The sequence below is a fragment of the Tenebrio molitor genome, chromosome 1, assembly GCF_963966145.1.
Source record: "Tenebrio molitor chromosome 1, icTenMoli1.1, whole genome shotgun sequence".
Classification (NCBI taxonomy): Eukaryota; Metazoa; Arthropoda; class Insecta; order Coleoptera; family Tenebrionidae; genus Tenebrio; species Tenebrio molitor.
The window spans coordinates 4672234-4693846 of NC_091046.1; the positions used below are offsets into that span (position 1 = coordinate 4672234).

Consider the following 21613-nt stretch of genomic DNA (forward strand, 5'->3'; position numbering starts at 1 on the left):
TTAATCGCAGCCGGACAAGCGCTCACGGGGCGACAATAATGCACCGAAAGACATTCGAAAAGAATTTGTTCAGTGCCTCCCTTGACTAGATAATAAGGGTAGCGCCTGCGCCCCGCACGCCACACTTCGCGATTACAAACGGACCGCAGTTCTTCCGCGTTCCTCGTTAGATGTAGATGCGCGTTGGACAGCGTAGCAGAAGTAGACGCGTGTTGTGTGACTCCTGCATGGCAGCCCAACCCCATGTACGGACGCTAAGTCGACCCCCACCCCAAAAACACCACAACATTTTGCAAAGATTTTGGAAAAATTTTTCGCCGCACCTGGCGCCCGGAAACGGTCCAGATGCGCCGAAAAAGCTCGGCGATATTTAAAGTTTTATCGCCGGGTAACAAGTTAATTCGAATTGTTGTCACACGAGGGACGCACTCGGGGATAATTAAATCAGGGAACTTTTCCTCCCGGTTTCACACGACACTGTTGATTAAGAGCGAAAGCGCTCGGCGAAAATTCGCCACACGACTAATTTTTATTTTTTTATTTTTAGGTGTTATAATAGCGGCGGGAGCGGAAATCTCGAGTGTTTAAGTAAAATGTCAGCCTGTCCGAGACTAATTACCCACTGAAAACTGCGGGTGCAAATGTGCGTCGGTTTGATAAAACATTAGTGACTGGAGATATAACTCCGGCCAAGTTTCGAGTGAACTGATTTGTTTATTTAAGTGCAAAATAAACTGACAGGATGTGTTCTTTGCTTTCCACATTGTTCGTTGTTTCTGCTCTTCTGCTACAAGGTGGGTTTTTTCAGCGCTTACGCTTTACGTCAATATTTATTTTGTTGTTTTATTCGCAATTAAAACTTCTATTCGTCCATTCAAAAACTTTGTCCATTAAAATACCAGTTATTTCTGCGCACAACAGATTTTTCCTAATTTCCGCCGAGTTTATCTCCACCAATTTCCAAATTTTCCATCAAACTCGCATAAAGAAAATTCCCTCGCCGTTAAAATCGCCAAATCTGCAATTTTTATAAATGCGCTGTCACCTGTGGAAACCCATAAAATTTTTATTTTGGCGTTTCATCAAACTTTATGGACTCGGTAAGGCGGAATTCGTCATAAAACCCATTCGTTTGCGCTAATGCTCAGACGCTCCAATTTCTGCGATAACTCTCGGATCATTACGTTTTACTCCAATATACAGAGTGTCCTGCGATCGGCCCAATTAGACGTTTCGCATTCATCGGTGATTGTTCGCAGCAGTTAAAATGTGTGAAGCTTTTTAATAAAAGCGCGTAATTTATTTGCTTTTTTTTGGTTATTTGCGTGAGAGTGCGATGATGAAAATTTTTTCTCGGGGAAAATCCACAAAAAGTTGTTTGCGAGGGAGCGCGCTGGAAACGTGGCGGGCACAATATTTACAGATTTTTTTTTGATTCGCGGGTTTTAATTCGGTTTTTGCAAAAATAATTGCTCTGGAACCGAGTTGCAGGACGCGGCTTTCTCGGTTAATAATGTAGGCGCCCACGGCCCCACGAGATAATATATTTCGTTAAAAAGTCGGCCACGAAATTATTTTCTTTAAAAAATTTGTATACAAATGTGTCTCTTCACTAGGACGGAGCGTGAGAAAATTGAAGAGACGATTCTGTTCCTTCTTGCTTCAAGACGATTTTCGCTAATATCGAAAAATACAGGGTTAGTCACGAGAATGAAAATTTCGTTATATGCAACCCAAAACTACAATTTCCAATGGTTTCCAGCTTCCTAAATCTATAAAAAGTAATACTTAAATCAACAATTGCTGGCCCTTACTGTCTGGCATTTCAGTTTTCACATTTATACAGCGTGATCAAAAAGGACTCAGTTGGCAGTACTGATTTTTACTTTTATAACTGGTATAACTGGAGTAACTTCCGGTTGTTAACGACTTCACACTGACAGTTGACAGTTTAAGTTGTTTCTTTGTACCGTTGATTTTTATACATACATAACCTACAATTTTGTGGCTGTTCACGTCAAATATCTGTCAAAAGACATATCCGGTTAACGAATAACAAACTGCTCTCAATTTTACTGCCAACTCAGTCCTTTTTGATCACCCGGTATTAACTTTTGCTCATAACCTCAATAAAGAGAAAGTGTCATCATTAATCTTATTCGCCAAGCTACTTGGATTGCTAACTTATTTCGAATTAAACAAAATATCAAGTTCTATGGGTTTCTTGTATTTTGGGTTGCATATAACGAAAATTTCATTGGAAGTTTCTTGAATAACCCTGTATTTCTATAACTTTAAATTCGTTCTCCAAAATGCAAAATTGTAGAAAATGGAACCAAAAATATTACCACAAAGGCTCAAGTTGTTCTCTAACTTGAGTTAAACAAAACCTTGAAGCAATCTATAGAAAGCTTGTATCATTTCTGGAATTTTGAATTTGAGTAATGTGAGATTATTTGCCCCAGCCATGAGTTTTTGTATTAATCCCCACAAAAAATCATTTAGAGCTAAGTCTGGTGATCTGTCCGTCCGTCCACTCAATAACCAATCTGGAAATTTATCGTTGAGGTTCTTGAACTAAAACGGTATTGTGGGCTAGGCAACCATCTTGTTATTGGTAAATGTTGCTTCAAATAAATCTGTGCGCAAAATGAATTACCACCAAAATACAAAATTCATATGAATCATATGAATGAGATGTGCCAGGGGATCTTTTCGTTAGGGGTAGTCCGTCAACCCTCCTACACTAAATTCGGTGATGTTGCACTGATGACTACTTAAAATATAACGAAACAATAACGCCTTTGAAAAATATGAATCTAAAAAAATTGTGAAACTGGTTTTGTTGCATTAGTTGGTATTGAAATATAATGTATATATTTTTTAATTTTGCAAAAATGTTATTGAAATGAATTTAAATGCACAATACAACCCACAATTTATTAACTATTTAATTCGTTTATATAAATTCAAATAGTTCTATCAGTTAAAAAAATTAATGGAAATTGACCATACTTGGGTAGTCTATAATTCCACACATATTTATAAAACAATAGTTGTAATAAAATATTTGTGGATTTATATTACTCATTTATTGCTTTGTCCTGGACATAGCAAATTGGAATATTTTAATAATAAGGGAAAAATATAACGTCAGTTTTGTAATTTGTCTCGTTCGTTAAGAAATAAATTTAACGAATTTATATCAATGTAAAAAAAATTTATTACCTAAATAGAAAACAGACATTTCCTGCGAGGATAAATTATACTTTAAAAAAAACATCAACTTTGGTAACGGCAATTGTGCTTACTCTCTCTAATTAAAAAAAAAAACTGAAATATAATGGCGTTTTTTTTCTAAAAAAAGAAGTTAGCAGATTACTGTCCGAGACATAATAACGGGAGAAAATGTGTTTAATAATGATTAGAATAAAAACAAAATAACTAATAAATGAAAATCCGAAACTCCATGTCCCGGCTCTGTTCATCGTTTTTTTTTTCCAGAAACATACCTATATTTTGGCATATTTAAAAGAAGCTAATTTTTTTGAACAAATTTTGTAAAGAAAAAAATTTGCTATCTTTTTCCGTTAAAAAATTATAAGCAAATTTGTAAAAAAAAGTATTATCAAAAATTCGCAATCGTCAGGATTTAAAGATAGCAAATTTTTTTCTTTACAAAAATTGTTCACAAAAATTAGTTCTTTTTAAATATGCCAAAATATAGGTATATTTCTGGGAAAAAAAATTCGATGACGTCATTACTTCAGTTTCCAAATACATATGGAAAAATATGCAAATTTGGTTTAAAATGGACCTTACTCAATCCCTTTTAAGAACCTCTTTTCAGATTTTTTCTGCCGTCTTTCCTTTTTTTTAATGGAGCTGAGACATCGAGTTTCGCTCACCCTGTATATGCCCCTTAACGAAATATCATTTTTCTAAATTATTTGCAGTTTAGATTTTAGTATCCTGCTGTCATCTCCACTGTTAACTTTTTGTTTGAGAATTTCCAAAATTTTGAAGACTTTTTTTTTATTTGGTTGAGAGAGAGACTTTTTTCTATTTTATAATGACTTAACATTTTTGTTGGACTTCTGTCTAACGTTTTTAGATTAAAAGTGATCCTACTAATCCGAAACTACAAATCCGCCAAATAAACCTAACAAAAAATTTAATTTAGTAAAAAAAATTATATCAGGTGTTCATTAAAATTTTTGCTCAAAGTAGTCGTTGAAAAGTCGAAGTGAACGCACCTTTCAACAGTCTGCACACTAAAAACACAAACAACGCAAACAGTGAGGTTGGATTTAATCAGCTGATCCGTGCTCTGTAATCCGTGGTGCGTTCACAATCGACTCTTCAACGCCTACTTGAGAAGAAATTTAAATGAACACCCGATACTATGAGTCATGCGTCACCTACGATGTGGTAGACCTTTTGTTTTTGAGATTGCATTTTCTTTCAATAAATCCGTTAGAGTAATTAATCAATCCCCACAGCTGCAAAACTAATTTCGATCCTATTTATTTTATTTTACACTTGCCAAATAAAAGGAGCGAGAACTGTTGCTCGCTCGGCCAATAATCACAGCAATTAACCGCTCATGTCGGTGGTAATTTAAATTTGATTGCTTCAAACTTCAAAAGTTAAATGCAACTCTGCACCACACGGAACCGATTTATTTGGATAACGTAATTATGATGTTTGCCATTGACCGATCAAATAATTTGCGGAGTAATTCCAGGGAGTTCGGCTCTTTAGCTTGAACGGTCCCCTACGAGTGCATAATGGTGAAAAAGCGTCTCCTTTTGGCCTCACCAGCTGAATATTTAATAATATGGTGGCAAGCAAAGTAAGTTTGCACACGAAACAATAATACGTTGGACAAATTATAGCGATTTTCGTGTCGGTACATTCATTAATTACAACAACAATGCGTGCAAAATCGTAATGAAACTAAATTACGAATATAAACAGAAGCTCATCAGCTATTTTAAATACACCAAAAACGACTAAATTACACCGGAGTAATTGCAAACCTCAAATGAACCTGAAAATAAAAAATCAATTTGTTCCGACTTTTAGGTTTTGATCGTTGCAGCTTAGAAGGTAATTATCCGCACCGAGTGCATAATAAATTATGAGCGCGTTGTTAACAGTATCATTACTGCACCTCTTGTGCGCTTTTAACGATGCACCGATCCTTGCGGGGTGAGATACGAGTCCGTAATAAAATATTAGCGCCGGTAGGGCACCACGTAGTTAGTTAGGTTTTGATTGTTGCATGCAAAATTAACCATCCTGTGACATGATGTTGCAACAGATGTTAGTTCCACGGCGTGCACATGCTGAAACATGCAGGCTGAAAGCTTTTCGCTGGTGCATTTTTGTGCATTTTTCGAGCGCAGTGAGGCCGTTAGACTTGATGGAAGTCGACGTTTTCGTTCGTTTTGTTTCAACATTTCGCTATGCTAAGCGTCAACACTAGTTGCTCTTAAATTGGAAGTGTTGATAGCTGGGGAATGGAGATGTAAAGAGAGTGCATGTGCTGGTGGATGGGGGAGACATTTTGTTCGTGCGGAATATTTAGGAATCATTTCAAACAAATTCTGTGACTTGATAAAAATGCACAAGAAAAAATCGAAAAATACTAAATTATATCATAAAGAGTAGAAGTGAGTCTTTTTGTGTCCAGAGATTGAAAACTGAGACGAAGTTGAGGTCGGCAACTGGGCGAAGCACAAAAAGACCTTCATGCATTACAACTGTTCATTTTTAACACTAGAGGGCCATCCTGCTTGCGCTATTTTTGATTTTGTCATCATATCTGACAGCATGGACACGCCCACAACGGGCGACTCGTTAAATACCACAATACCACAATCGATGAATGTACTTCATATATTTTCTCTCATTCTCGCGATCAACAAGAAATTACAATGTGTCAAATCAGGCCTGTAGAGCGGTAGTTTTGCTAGTCCGCAGCCAGAAATCAAGCGCTTTGGGCCCCAAAACCATCTCACTTTGCACCAAAATTACCAAATAAATATCCCAGAAAGAAGAAGAGACTCTTCCTTAAATGCCCCGCTCATTACTCCACCCGATTCCCGTGCGCATTCCCGAACACACCAGAAAGCTAATATAAACCTGATACACGCGCCTTTATTAAAAATTCCTCTCCTCCTCCTCACATATTTTTAATCACATGTTAGTTTATCCGAACCGTTATTGAAAAATAATATTATCTCCGTCGACACGCCGGGAATTTATCGACGCGTCGTTAATGCTCGCCTTGTCGATGATCGTTTTCTTGTGGCAACTTATGGTTACAACGTTGCAGACACTTGGGAATTCCGGAGGCCAGTCCATGGTTTTATAACTGTTGCGTGTTCGATCAACTTTAGGTTTGATAATGTTATAAAACAGCAATAGTTTGCTGCCCAGCCACTCTTACGATTTAATTAAATTACTCAAAAACGTGCTTTTTGATCTCGGCAAATAGAAAACAAAGAGCTGGGAGAGGAGCAGCAATACGGGCTGTATCTCAACGGCGCCATCTTTTTTTTTTCGGCGAATGAGAAGCTCAAAATAATTTTTAATGTTAAGCGTCTGTAACCGTCGAATCGAGGAGGCCAAAGTATTAACAATTGAATGACTGTGTCCAATGAAACATTCAGACCGCTGTCCCGTTTAATTACGGTTGAATTTCATTGGTTATCGATCTCGCTTGTTTATTATTGAACGGATTAAATAATTTCATAATCGACTTGAAACTTCTTCGTGCATCGAAGGTATTTTTATCTCATTTCTTGTAAAACTTTCATTGCTTGGTGCAATAAAGCGTTCTAAAATAAATTTTATTTCCAAAGCCATTAAAGCTTCCAAATTAACCGAGTGATGACTTTATGAGTTGTTGGTGATGGCCCGTTGACAGCTCTCTCGCATTTTTCCAAATCTCCCTTGTAAATTTCCGTCTCGCGTTGATGGCTATCTCCTCATTTAATTTGTTAAGAAGACACGCCAATAAATCCAGGAGATAAGGCAAGAAAATGAATTTCATTAAGTCTGTAAAAATGTTAATTGTTTGAGCCGGAATGGGCAGAGGGTCGTTAGGCAAGGGCGAGAATAATTAATACAAATATAGGGAGAAGGGACGCGAAGAATCGAGTGTTTAAGGAATAACGCTGATTACCTCTTCCTATCTAACAACTAATTCGGCACCTGAATGACGTTCATTTGATCATTTTCCCTAGCCCAAGACATTTTGTTGGTGGCCTTAGTCGGCGAACAGCTTTCGGTTTTCCCACAATTCAATGCATCCGCCATTCAGGACCGCACAACACGGATTCGGGACCAAAAACAACAACGGGAAGGATACAGCTTCGGGAAAAAATTAATGGGCGGGTTCATTAACATTTTTTGCGGTTTTCGTGCTCAGGTCTAAAGATAAACATCCCAACCGGTGTTTAATTGATAAACAGAAAATTTCACGACTGCAGGGTTGGGCTTTTGGATGGTTAAATATGCAGAAGCTTTCAGGAGCAAGATTTTGATGATTGAAAATGGCACAGCTTTATTGTGTGGATCCAGATATGAAATTGTAATCTGACCCAGGTTCATTACTGTAATTAGATTTTAATATATCTGGGGAGGTTAGCATCCTAAAAATAAACTGGGAAGGTTTTTCCTTTAATTTCTGAATTTATTTTTTATGTCGGGTCTATGCGATGACAGAAAATTCAGATTTGATTTTATCATATCAATTAATGGTGTTTATGCCATAATTTTCTTTTTTTGAATACAAATTGGTCACTACGATACATTTCCAAATTTTATACAATCTAATTTCATCCTTCTCATCAGTTCAGAATTTCAAAAATAATTTGAAAATTTTTAATTATGATTTTTTTTTTGCATTTTTGTGCCACGACAGCAATTCTTCAATTTTATAGGTATATTTATATTTCTTCTTAACTACAAGCTGCTAGATTAAAAAAAAAACATTCCTTGCTGTTGTCCCACGTTCAAAGAATTTATCTGGGAAAGTTATCAAATTAAGCTGGGAAACTTTTCAATTTAATTTTTGTGACACTAAATGCCATTACAGTAATTCTCGAATTGGGTATTCTTATTTTTCTCTTTATTTAGAAGTTGATAATCATGATAAATTTGCAATTTTCCTTTTAAAATCTGGTTATCAAGAGAGCTCAGAATGTCAAAAATAATTTGAAAATTTGTATTATTAATTTGGGATTCCTGGTTTCAGTTTTATTTAAAAATAAAGGTAACAATTCTAAAGAAAAAAATAACATTTTTCTTTCTATCCCCCACCCCTTTCTTTTCCCATTCTATCCCTCCTCTTCCATATTTCTTTCAACCATCCTATCTCCCTTCCGTCTTTTTTCCCCGTTCCTTTCCTTCCCTCTCGCCCATTGTCTCTCTCTGCTCATAGCACATTCTGCACCTTCTTTTCTCACCTTCCATCCAATACCTGTTTTCTCTATCCTCGTTCCCACATCTGAGTCTCGCTATCATTTTTCTCTCTCTTGCATTCTCTCTCCCTAGGTACTCTGGAATTTCCTCTGTCATACACTTTTCATACTCCATTTTGTATCTGGATTCTTTGATTCTCTCCCTTCTTTCTTGCTTGTCTATGTCTTTGTCCCTTCCACTCACTCCACATTCATCCGTTTTCCTTTTGCTCTCAATCTTTCCACTTCTTCAATGACATACCCGTTCCTCTGGTAGTATTTCTCTCCCTCTTTTTTCTCCTCGGTCTTTTTCTTTTCTCTCCAGCATTCCGTTAATATCATCATTCTCCTTCTGAAATTAACTCCCCACTTTCTCTTTCCTATTCTCCAAACACATCCCACTACCTTATTTGCCTTCCTTTCTATCTCTCTGATACTCTTTCATAAAATGCATAATCCAAGTATTTGAACTCGTTTACGCGTTCTATTTTCCTTCTTTCCCAGTTCCGCTCATTCTCTTCACTCTTCCTTTTTCTCTTGTTGAACACCATCATTTTCGTCTTCTCAACATTCCTTCCAGCTTTTTCTTCCTCACATACTTTCCCAGATCCCAGACACTTCATCATTTCTTTCATTTCTCTTTCGCTCTTTGCCACAATTACCAAGTCTTCATTTTCTCTCTACCTACCACACTCCCCCCCGCTTGTGATTTCCTTAACACTTCATCCATATCTGCCACATATATCGTAAATAGCTCTTTATCGTGTCAAATCATTTACCTTCTTTCTCTTCCACCTTCACCTTCCCGGTGCCTTTCTTTTTTTCAGTTTCCTTATTTGTCATTCTACCTCTTCAATTGTGATTTCTGTTTCCTCTGGCGTCGGCCGCTTCCCCTTCATTCCTGTTTCTGCCTTTCCTTTATCCTTTCTCCCTTCTAGAAGTTTCATAAAGTACTGTTGTTCACTGATTCCTTTTTCTTTCTCTCTTGGTTGGAACTTGGTACTGTCCTTTTTCATTTTAATTTTTTGATTTTATTTTTTGTGTGGTGGCAAAAAATGCGAGATTTTTATATTTCTTTTATCTTTTTCGAGTTGGCCAGATTTTTTTGAAATTTTAATTCCTTCTATGTAGGTTCAAATATCTTTTTTTGTCCAAAATCACTTTACATTAGGAGGTTACAATACAAAAATAATCGAAATTTTTTTTCGGTTTTCGATTTAGTTTTTCCTGTCGTGAGAGTAATTTTTAAATTTCATGTTTTTGTTGCAAGTTTCATCTGCAGGTTCTTCAAGAATTAAAAAAAACCTGAGAAAATTTTCAGTTATAATACCACGAGTAGTCAAAGATTGTCGAATATTTTTGTGGTGGTATCACGAATGGTCATTCGCTTTATGAACACCATGAGTGCGTAGCACGAATGGTGTTCAAAAGCGTAATGACCATAAGTGATACCATCGGAAAAATATTCTACTATCTTTGACTACGAGTTGTATTCAACAGACTATTCAATGAACCAAATCAATGATTAAAATAAAAATTTTCAAAGCTAGTTCGCAAATCTATGTTACACATGATTTCATTGTTTAGTTAACTTCGTAAGAAAGTAATAATTTCTTTGAATAAAAATAATAATCAAGGTTTGTTTAAAATATTCACCTCGACCACTAGTGGAATAGTCAGTTATATTTTCACGAGTGGAATATTCGCTGGAATTTTCTGTTGCTAGGCTACGAAAGTACATATCTGCTCTTTTATTGGTTAATATTTGAAAAATAACAGGTGAATTGAATAGTCATTTAAATTTTTGATGACCGTGACAAACTTGAAAATTTTTTGATTATTGGTTTTCTTTTAATTTCAATCATCTCCCAGAAATGTCTTTGTTGAAAATTTTCCATATATTTATTTAACCCCATTATTAGGAAAGTTAGAGCTCTGGGTCTGATTTTTTGTTTATATTTATTTTCCCCCTCCCCGTTGCGATCAAATCTGAAGAGCACTGAAGGCTTGAATCGCATACTCGACTGAAATAATAAGGAACTAAGATCGGAATGGCTTTCGCTTGTGAAAAATGAAATCATGTCGTCGACTGAAAATTTGAAAGCTCTGGTAATAGATCAAAACGCTCTGTTGCAATTTAATGAGTGGGTGAGCTGCACCACAGAAGAATATAATAAATAAATTTATGAAATAAATACATCTGAAATATCTCGACATTGTCTAGACGCATCCGAATTTATAGCTGAAAGCTTTTGCAATCAGTTTCGTAACCATGGCCCGAAATTTATCGCCCGTCCCAATCAAAAAACGCTAAGTAAGAGGAAATAAACCCTTCTGTGGTAATTATTAATTGTATTTTTTAATGAGCGCGCAGGGGTGGGCCGAATCCCGAATAAAAGATAATTGATGATAAACAGTGTACAGCACCGGTACCATTAGACGTATTGAATTGGTAAATGGGCGTCTGGTGCATAAATAATTAAGTCCTGGGTAAATTATGCACGAGTCCTGCCATCTGTACCTCTCCAAGATTTCCCACTGTGCAAGATTAATTATTTGGAAATGCTTATAAGTTTTTCAGGGGATCCACCCCAGAAGCTCCATAAAATATTAACGGACGAATTGACTTTTTTAATTGTTTGGACTTTTCAAATGTTTAATGAGTTCCGGAAACTCCCGGTCGCGGATAAATGTTGGCTGTTTGTTGCCACTCACCCTTCCGTCCCCCCCGAAGGAGTCAATTATCACAATCAAATAGTCCATTGACGAATGGAGTCGCGACAGGTGGAACCGTTTGCTGAAACTTTTCCACCACATATTTCACGTAAAAACGGGCGACAAGTTGGGGGGAGGCCGCCGCCCCCGCCAAGTTGCCAACTCGTCACAATGGGCTGCATTCGCGATCCGAGCTGGGATTGTTTAGCGATATCGGTTCTTGCTCGCGAATCAATTACAATTAGATATAATAGCTTCAAGTTGGGAATAATTCAGGAGTGGGTCTGGATTTTGCGGGTGCACAAAGGAAACACAACGTGTAATAAGAACGACCTTTGTCTTTCCTAAGTGGTTTTCTCAGCCGTGAGGACAAATTAAAAGTTGAAATTTAAGAGTGGCTCAATTCCTTCGCCGGTCCAATTAACGTGGCTGGGCTGGGGTGTATGAAAGAACAATTAAGCGCGGGGTGGAAATGATGCATGCGTACGCTGGGCTTGTTCCCCAGGACATGATTAAGAAATTAACATTTTCGTGGCAGGAAAAAATTATTACAATCTATGCAAATTGCGAAAATGGGATTTTTTACCTAACAAGTCCTCATTATAAATTATGTGGGTAGGACATGAAATACTGGAGCGGCAATACACAATACGCACGGAATTCTTAAAATGAACACTAAATCAGAAGGTTTCAGGGTTTTAATATGCAGTTTCTGATTTATCTTGGTATCAGGGAAATATATGGAACGCATCAAAAGTGATTCAGATGTAAAAAGGCTAAAAAAACAATTCGGGGACAGTCGACAGATTAAGAAAAAGAAAGCTCAAAACGTTTAAAAATAACACAGCTTTGGGCAAGGAAAATGAAAACATTAGAACTGATTCAGTAATTCAAAATTATGTTTGCACAACTTAAGGTGCAGGAAAAAAAAAGAAAATGATTAAAATACAGTGTCTATAAATGAATGTGGGATCCTAGTAGGCGTTGAAAGTTTGCCGACCAGAAATCGCATAATGTTAATATGATCTACGATGTGCAACCCTCAGAACAAATTGGTTTTACTGGTTGCCTAGCTTGACAAAATTGAAAAGAAATGAAAATAAAATAATGAAATGCATTATTGATAGGTCTCAACACTCTCAAAAAATTACTTACTTAAAAAAGTAACAATGAAAATTATTCAGACTAACTCTTCGAATCTTGATACGCTCGTATTATTATTAGCGAATTTGTGACAAATATTTCTAATCCGACTCTGATGTGTAAAGTGGATAACTGACACATTTTGATTTTCTCTAAATAGTTGTTAAGATACAGAGTGTCTATAAATGATTGTGGGATCCTAGTAGGCGCTGAAAGTTTGCCGACTTTAATCAGAAATCGAATAATGTTAGTATAATCTACGATATTCAACCTTCAGAACAAATTCGTTATACTGGTTGCCTAACTTGACAAAATAGGTGTTTTACAAAGAAAATGAAATAAAAATAAATGAAGAAGTAATGAAGAAGGTAGATAACATTCAGTGACTCAGTTAAAAAAATTACAATGAAAATTAAAGAAATGGCTCAAAGTGTCCTCCATTTTACTCTAAAGATCGTCTCACTCTCACTTTTTTATTTTCAAAAATATTTTGAAACATCTGTTCATTGATATCTCTACAACAGTTGGTAATCTCTTCTATTAACTCATTTAAATTATCCATTTGTCGTTTATACACTGGCGGTAGCTTCCCGAACTTGAGGCCCCAAGGCACGAATAACAGAAAACACAGAAAAGTCTAAGGGAGTTAAGTCAAGCGAACATATTATTCTCAAATCAGTTACAATAATTTATGCGGCTTTCAGGACCATTAGGGAGGAGCTCTTGTTACTTTGTATGGATGTAAATGCACGTTCTTTTTAACAATTTTATGACATGTACTGGGAGGTACACCAGTTTGAAGAGACAGTCTGGTAAGGGATGTTCTCGGATGTTCTTCTAAATGATCTCGTCTGTTTTCAACATCTTCAATCACCTTGGGACGACCTGACGATTTCCACTTTTCAACACTACCGGTAGTAACAAAACGATCAACAATTCGATGTGTGTGAGCTGCGAGGAACTTTTCTAAAATATTTTGGCCCGGGTAGTTCGCTAAAAATTCTTCTTTGCATGCTTGAACGCTGAAGGTCCTTTCTCCGTCTCTTTTAACACCGTTGCGGTAATAAGACATTGTAATGAACTTATTTTGTTCAAGTGTGAAGACCATTTTAGCCATTACTCCTAAAATATTTGCGAGGTTATAAAATTATGCCCATTTTCAATATAAAAACAGAGAAAGACCTTTGTAACACCTCCGGAAATTATCTAGATTTGACAAAAGCTTTTTTTTAACAATAAACAGACCAGGAACGCAAAAAACAACAAAGCAGGACTTCGAAAGCGGAAATGAGGTTAAGTTTATTTTGTGTTGAGAGCTTGTGAATATTTGACAGCTTGCGATTAGTATTTCATTAATTTAAACGAGGTGGCAAATTCAAATTTCAGAGCCATCTGCGATCCTACATTCTTTTATAGACAGTCTGTATATCTGTAGTGGTAAATAAATCCGGCCTCGCTTTCGTACCCCCTTTTTGATATTGAATACAAATTTTGTTCAAAAATATTCAATTATTATTATTAATCATGAAAATGTAATAAGGAAAAAATCCTATTAATTTTTTTTTGTTATTAAATTTCATTTGAGCGAGTCTGGTCACTCTAATGATTTCTTTATTACTAAATATAATACTTTTTAAAATTTCACTTCCCCTAGCGTATTATTTTACATTGTATTCTTGACAACTGACTCCTAACTTCTTCGATTTTGCAATAGTATGTTTTGACGCGGTATAATAATTGTTTTCATTATATCCAACAGCACGCCATAAATAAAATTTTGCTGGTTTATTATTTCAACATCATCTCTTTACACACAATTCAATTTTTTTTATATCTGCGCAACTAGTGGCTAATTTAAGAACAGCACTCTGCCACGCCACATTCCAAACATGCCCGTCTTTATTTCTTCCTCGGCCATTCACCGAAAATAGCTGTACAACCGTTACGACCTCTCATCGAAATAAAATCTTTCATAATTCCCGCGCCGAACAAGAATCTTACATTTTAAACCCAACTCCACCGATAAGTCAGTCTCTTCGGGCGATCCCACCGTTATTACCGCCACACTTCCGCCCCACTTGTCCCGGACAAAACGCTCGCAAACTCGTTGCAACCGAGCCGATAGCTGGAACGAAACCCTCTGAAAGAAACTGTAGTATCAAAGGGAACATCGTGGTCTGAAACAGTCCAGCATTTGTAATTTGTAAGGGACTCCGATGGACTCTCTAATCCCCATCCGACCCAACTATTTACCGAAAACTGACAACAGTCCGACTGATTGGAATCCGAATCTGATTATCCCGATCCGGTTGATTCGGTGCACTTCCGATTAAAAAACAAGCGCGGGGATTGTATGAATGTTGCATGAATCCGGTGCTTCCCCTAATCAAATCGTCGTTTCCTAATTCGCCGCTGTCGGAATCGACGGCGAGATCGCGCCTGTATCGATGTCGATCGCGGGCTGCGGCTCAATTCCGCCATATCCGCGACCGATGCCTCCTATTACCGCTGATTGCCGAACACTGATTGGATTTTCAGTTTGATCCCAGCAATCGACCTTTTTATACCATCGCCGACGTATTTCATATCGCTGATAAAGGGGCGGCCCGTGATGCGCCACCTGGATATGCACTCGACTGGAGCCAGACGTTCTACGTTGCAGATTGTTGTTGGGCGGCGTAAATATGAACTGTTCTGTCAGGGCGGGGGTGGCGGTCGTCCTGGTATCAACGGCGACATCGCTCCCGGAGATTACGGAAGATATGCATCCGGAATTGGAACGGCACCGACGGCGGGGCCAGGTCGCAGGATAAAAAGAGTTACAAACAACAACACTGTAGTGTTTTCCTTTTGCTGTATCGATGTGATTATTTTGGAATTTATTCTTCGTCCTTTTCCTTGGATGCGGAACAATACCAAAGAAAAGACTAAAAAAATAGTTATTTTTATCACAAGGGTAGAAACTGTCATTTTGCAAGTGCGAGCACGGTTTGTGGGCAGAGGCACCAGCCGAGGCAAAACAATTTCTAGCCATATAATACGCAAAACATTTTCGGTCTATAATTTATTCAAAGCAAAAGACAATAATTTTTATTAAAATATTACCGGATGGGGAATTTATTTTTCTTCCATTGGCAACATAAAAGATCCAAGAAGCGGCTGTGACACCACAAAAGTCAATCAATTCCTCAAATATTCACAACTGTCGTCGTTCTCTTTGTTATTCCGAACCTATCACCAGTTGTCCATGAAGGTTGTCGACCTGGTGGCCGCCCGCCCGTAAGCATGATAACCCCCTTGACTTCTACTATACACAATGTACAGCTTGCGATAAACATTTCGCACTTAAAAAGTTGTACAAAAATGCCACATGACATTGACACTCATGCCGCCAACCTAAAATCTTTCATTAAAAATTCCTGTTTCGATTTTTTCTTGCCAAGTCAAGGAAATGCCATTTTCAGACGCTTTAGACGAATGGAAAATCAGTAATTTCTACATAGGTAGACGAAGGCTAAAAAATATATTGATATATTGATTCATGATAGATCAGTGAGTAAGCTATTGGGTGACTCAAAATGATTGTGGATAAGTAGGTATGGCAACTATGTACGAAAATTTATGTGGTAACTCTGTAGGTAGGATAGAGTTGACATTTCTTTGACAGTTCATAGTCGCGCAGTTTAGTATAAAAAAATCAAATGCCCGCTTACGAAATGTCATACAAATGTCAACTCCACTCACCCACACAGTTGCCACATAAATTTTCGTACATAGTTGCCATACTTATCCACAATAAATTAATTTGGGAACATGAAACAGAATTAAAGAATTTGAGAAGCGAACTATGTGATCCTACAAAAATTTGATTTGTGTCCCTTGTTAAGTTTTACGACTCATAAGAAACTCTTTTAATGATTCAGCTGTTTGTAAACCATTAGTGGGTGGCATGGCTTTATTTTCTGCTCTGCGCCGAACCGCAACTACTTGAGTACGATGGATACTGGCGGAGCCTCCCCGACTACGAGAGCTCCAAGGAACGAATAATGAAGGAACATTAAATGCAAAAAGATCACATACTTCGCTATAATCAATCCAAAATAAATTAAATAAACGATTTTGCAAAGAAGGCTTTTTTTAAATGAATGAAAATAGTATTAAATTTAGGGAAGAGATTACAACACTTGCTGCGCTCGTGTGTGTATGCTTTCTACTTATAAGAAAGGAGTATTTTGTACACACAAGTACCATTGTGCAAGAACATTTTTGAAATGATTTGTAGCGAAAAGCTCATTAATTGACGAAATTTTTGTAACAAGGACAAAATTCGTAGAACGTCAAATCGTTATCTTACAGAAGAGTAAGCGGATTTCTAATACTTGAAGGAGAAACTGGGAGGGAAATTTAATTTGGGAGATTTGAAATATCAGCATTAAATTGGATTATTTATTTATAATATAATGAACAAATTATATACACTTCAAATACTTTTATGCAAAAAATTTAATTTCGTTAAATAATATTTTGCGTGGGGAACAAAATTGATATTTGTAGTAATAATATTGGTTATTAATTAACAGAGCGTAGCCGACTACAATAAACATAAATGTCACAATCAACACTCACATATAATACAGTCGCGGACAAAAAAAAGTAGGACAATGTTTTTTCGCTAATGTAAATTTGCTTGCCCTTTCTATGGTTACTATGAAAATATTTATTTATTTATTATAGTAACCCCGGTTTACTCAACTCAATTTTGGCTAAATTTCTTAATAAGACTTTTTTTTGTCCGCGACTGTATATACGAGAATCGTTTGTCACCGCTGCGCCTATTTTTTCTTTCGCATTGTAAGGTGACATCTGTCACAAGAATAATGGATATGGACACTTCAGTGGTTTGTTGTATGTCTTTGACATTTTTTTTGGTTTTGTCACGTATGTCGTAACTTACAGAGAATTAGTAGGTAGTCCAGTTTAAATGCATCATGATGATACAACTCTTTGACATTTTCAAAGTGAAAACTTCTTTAGGCGCACTGCGACATTATTCCCAAGCAGTGAATTAGTTTCACCGTCACACCGTCACGTCTCACGCTCCTAGGTGAAAGGCTCATTCGAGTTAGTTCGAGGGAGCCGAGTTTAGCCGAACGAGCGACAAATAGTCAGATTTTGAGTGGAGATTTTAATATCGATTTCTCGACTGAAAAATCAAAGCTCTTAATTATTTTTTTAAAAACAACATTGAAATATGTCAAAATTGATAAATATGACAAAAAATGTCAAATGGCCCAAAGAGAGTAGGTACAACAAAATATGGAAATACAATAGACGGAGTTTTTTAAGATTTTAAAATAGAAGTTTTCACTTCTGTCGTGCGGTCTTAACTACACACTCTTTTTTTTAATGATGAGGCGTGGTTTTATACGATAGGATAATTATGTGAATATGTGAATTATATGTATGTTGTGCCTAAGAAACAGTTATAGTTTAAGATATACATTGATAAAAATGTCTCTTTTTAAACATATCCAGAATGGAAAACAACTGCGAGGATTCCCTTTTGTCATCTTTAAAAAACTTATTTACCAATAGATTTTACTGACTTCATTCCAACGTATAAAATTGGGCTATTTTCACCGTAAAAGACATTTATTTTAATATTAGGTCGAATAAAAAGAATGAAAGCGACAAGTACAATATTTGTCTCCACACCACTGAAAAAATTATTTATGCTCGGCCACGTTATTTATAAACAGGTCACCTTGACGCATTAATATTTTAACACCGACTTTTCTGTAAGTTTCCTATTCGGAACAGTATGAAAGGTGTAGGACAAAAGAAAATTTCGATAATGGCAGGTTCTCCCTTCCAATCAACCCCGAACGAAGTTTTCGCATTAAAATCCCCTGCGAAATTGTGCAACGTTTCCCGACTGCAGCACCGCCGGAAAAATATTAAATTTAGTTGTAATTTAATGAAATGCGGGCCAAAGACTTATTCAGGAGGAACGATAATGCCTTGATGTTAGTTTCGTTGCTTGTTGTCTGAGTAAACGTCCTCCCATGCTGAAAATGTAACAGTATTGTAGAACTCATCTGTTCTCCTTTATTATCCTTTTGCTTCACAGCAAACAACGTATCTAGGTAAATGTCTCCATAATTAACATCTTAAATGCTTCCGCACCATTTCTTAACGTGAGGAGTCGCACGGACTAACTCCCAGAGTTGGTCCCTCGACGGGAGTCTCAATCAGAACTTTTTAAACTCGATCCTGCCAGTGCCGGGACACTTTTACGGGGGCACGTTTTGCATAGATTTACAATAAAAATGATCCGCCCAAAGATATTTTTCGGCTGTTGGCTCGTTTAATCTGGGAATGGCGTGACACGTGCACATTGCTGAAATAGCGCCACGCTCAAAAATACAAACCAGACGAAAGGAGAGGTCACCCGAGATGCATCGAGATGCATTTTACGCGTTATCAATCCTGGGTCACGCAATTTGGTTGCACAAATCGGGGTCACGGTTTAATCGGTTTATTATTTTTGGCCAGGGCGCTAATCGATTATTTATTTCGCAATTAATTTAAATTAATCCGAAATTTAATTAAACCGGCACTGATTAAACGCAGATCAACCGAATTTTCTTAACGGATTAAATTGAGCTAGATTGCGTGTATCGAGAAAAGCGATGTGAATTTTAATATTAATGAATATTTCACTCGTCGATCGACTTTAATTAAACGTTAAAAGATTGAAGTGTGCTCCGGTTCTCTTGAAATTTTATAATCCGGGCGCTTTGTTACGCCGCTCACGTTACAAATTTTAATTTCTGACAGGTGGTTAGAAAATCGCCCGGAAAAAAGCTCTGTCCGAGGAAAGTTTCAAGTTTTCTTCGATTAAAATATTGCGTCACCTTAATTGAGCAATTTCCGGAAATATTGTGCGCCAATTTCGCAACTATAAATAGCTCACCTAATGCTACAGATTACTGGTTCGTCTCTGGCAAACCCATTGGAATAATGTCCCGTAGGGACAGACAGGGAAACATTTTGAGCAATCCCGCTAAGTCAGCCACAGGTCATTAGTTCTGACAGCCATCCGGGCCTGTATTACGTGGGATCACGGATTTCGTGTACAGGATTAATTAAATTGAATAGTAGATTTTTTCTGGGAAGATTTGTGACGCTTTAAATACCGATTTTTTATTAAACTGTTGCTCGAGAACTTCGGGGTGGCAAAAAGTGGATGAAAAGTTTCAGAATTTGTGTCTGTTCAAGGTAAATAGGAAGTTTTCACTGGAAGGTGAACGGGGTGGAATTGAAAAACTAACAAAAAGGAGCAAAGTGTGTTCATCTTCATTAATTTGGAATTTGGTTTGGAGGAATGTGACGATTTCAGGCTCCGGGAAAGAAATTTGTTAGAGTTGAGGGGGTAGGACTGGTGGGGTATCAGCTCTAATAGCTAACGTAAATTCTCTCACACGAGAAATTTTATTCTCATGTTAGACAAAATGCAGATGATGCGTCTGTTGCATCAGATTTATCAATGATTGTCAGATGAGTCAGTCTAATTTGTTATTTTCTAAAAATGGGATTGCAACACAATGAATCTTTTGCTTTGTAGTTCGTGCGGTCGACTAAAAAATTAAACGTGCACCTCTGCCAAAAACTGCCTTCGTCCTCGCCAGTTTTCAAGCCTCGGCTGCGCCTCGGCCAGAAAACTCTTTGCACTTTTTGGCCTTGATACACAAATAACTGTTTTAATATATTTTTCCATCACCATTAAGAAAGTGGTTGTGTTTTAATATTATGCATCCAAATAGATATTTTGCAGTTTTATAAAAAAAAATATTGAAATAATATTTTTGGATTTTTAATAAAATGCAAGTCGAAATGCAAAGTAGTCTTCCTTAGTAATTTAAAATGTTCAACTGTTTTGTCGAATATTAAGGTGTGAATTCAATTCCAGCATCAGAGCCCTGATGATGTTAATTGAAAACCAACGAAACGTTGTTCCCAAAGACAACGTACATTTTTTAATTAGGTAACGATAATGATGTATGAAAAGAACTTGCGTATAAAACAATTCTTACGTGTGTGATCACAACACGCGCTGCGGTCGTGCGTGTAAACTTCCCACTTGTAAAAAAAATTAAAAATAAAATAAAAAGTAAAAGTAAAAAGTGTCTTCTCAAAATGACATTTTAATGCATTGGGTATACTGGGCTGTGATGCAATTTTCTCTAATAATAATTTACTTATTCTGTTGTCTGTGAGAAAAATCTGTTTGCATTTTCGAATTCCATTTTCCTCTTTGCTTGTTGGTGTTGTGTAAAGCAACTGGCACGTTTTCAGTGCGGCAGCCTTGATCAAAGACCCTCAATCCCGATCGAGAATCCTTTTCGTCCTTGCCCATCGCCTCGCCCCAGATAAAGCCGTCCATTTTTTCCTCATTACGCGCACCGCCACCGTTCCCTTTCCGTCTTTATGAGGCCATCCATTGGTATTTATGACGTCATCTAGCACCGCCACTAAATCACTTTTTACGCGTTCTTGCCGCTGTTAGACAATCCGGACGATTTATGTCCGGGAAAACAAGTGTTCCTAATTTAAATACACACACACCAGAATCCATGGAAATTATCTCTAATTGGACGCGGGACGATTACACGCATGTCTGAAATTCATTTAAACTAATTTTGAAGCCGACAGTAATGTCATTGTCAGATTGCACACACGCTCGTTATAAACCAGCCGGATAAATGGGTGCAGGCTGGGAACCACCGAGAAAAAATATGGCCGCGGTTGAACACATGCGTGCGATGGGTTATGGAGTTTTAATTTGTTTTTTGTCCGGGGGAGAACGCCTGAATTGTGTTGTGATGGGCGATAATGGGTGTGTGAATGTTCTGTAATTATTTCGTTGTTACGATGCACGTCAGGTTGGTTGCAGTCCTGATAAGTTTTGTGCAGAGCGTGTCAACTGTTTCAGCGCAAATAAAAGTTACATTTTGTTTAACTCGACAAAGGGGCGCGATAAATAAGGGCAGACAAAAGCGGCTCAAACAGAATATTTCCTAGGAGAAACTTGGAAATTCATTTTAAAAGGTGGACATGCAAAAATGTAGAATTGTATAATAGTAAGTTATCCGACTCGCGTGTAATGGCGACTATTACTCATGAGGTGCGCCACGCGTCCGAGTGAGTAATACCATTACACGCGAGTCAATGCGATACCTTTTCTGCAAACAACAAATCATGCGAAAATTTGCGTTGCA

At 37.1% G+C, this 21613-nt stretch overlaps 1 protein-coding gene across 3 annotated transcripts in view; it reads left to right on the forward strand.

Annotated features, from left to right (window-relative positions):
- The first annotated feature begins 139 nt into the window (after window positions 1-139).
- The window catches only part of LOC138125125 (limbic system-associated membrane protein), a 241039-nt gene continuing 219565 nt past the window's right edge, over window positions 140-21613 (forward strand). For 2 of the 3 annotated variants that reach the window (XM_069040402.1, XM_069040404.1), the window contains exons 1-2: window positions 141-245; window positions 548-794. In XM_069040402.1, the coding sequence (XP_068896503.1) occupies window positions 743-794 (52 nt within the window). In that variant the 5' untranslated portion in view covers window positions 141-245; window positions 548-742. Of the gene's footprint in view, window positions 246-547; window positions 795-21613 lie in introns of all 3 variants that reach the window. The other variant, XM_069040403.1, reaches the window with a different exon arrangement.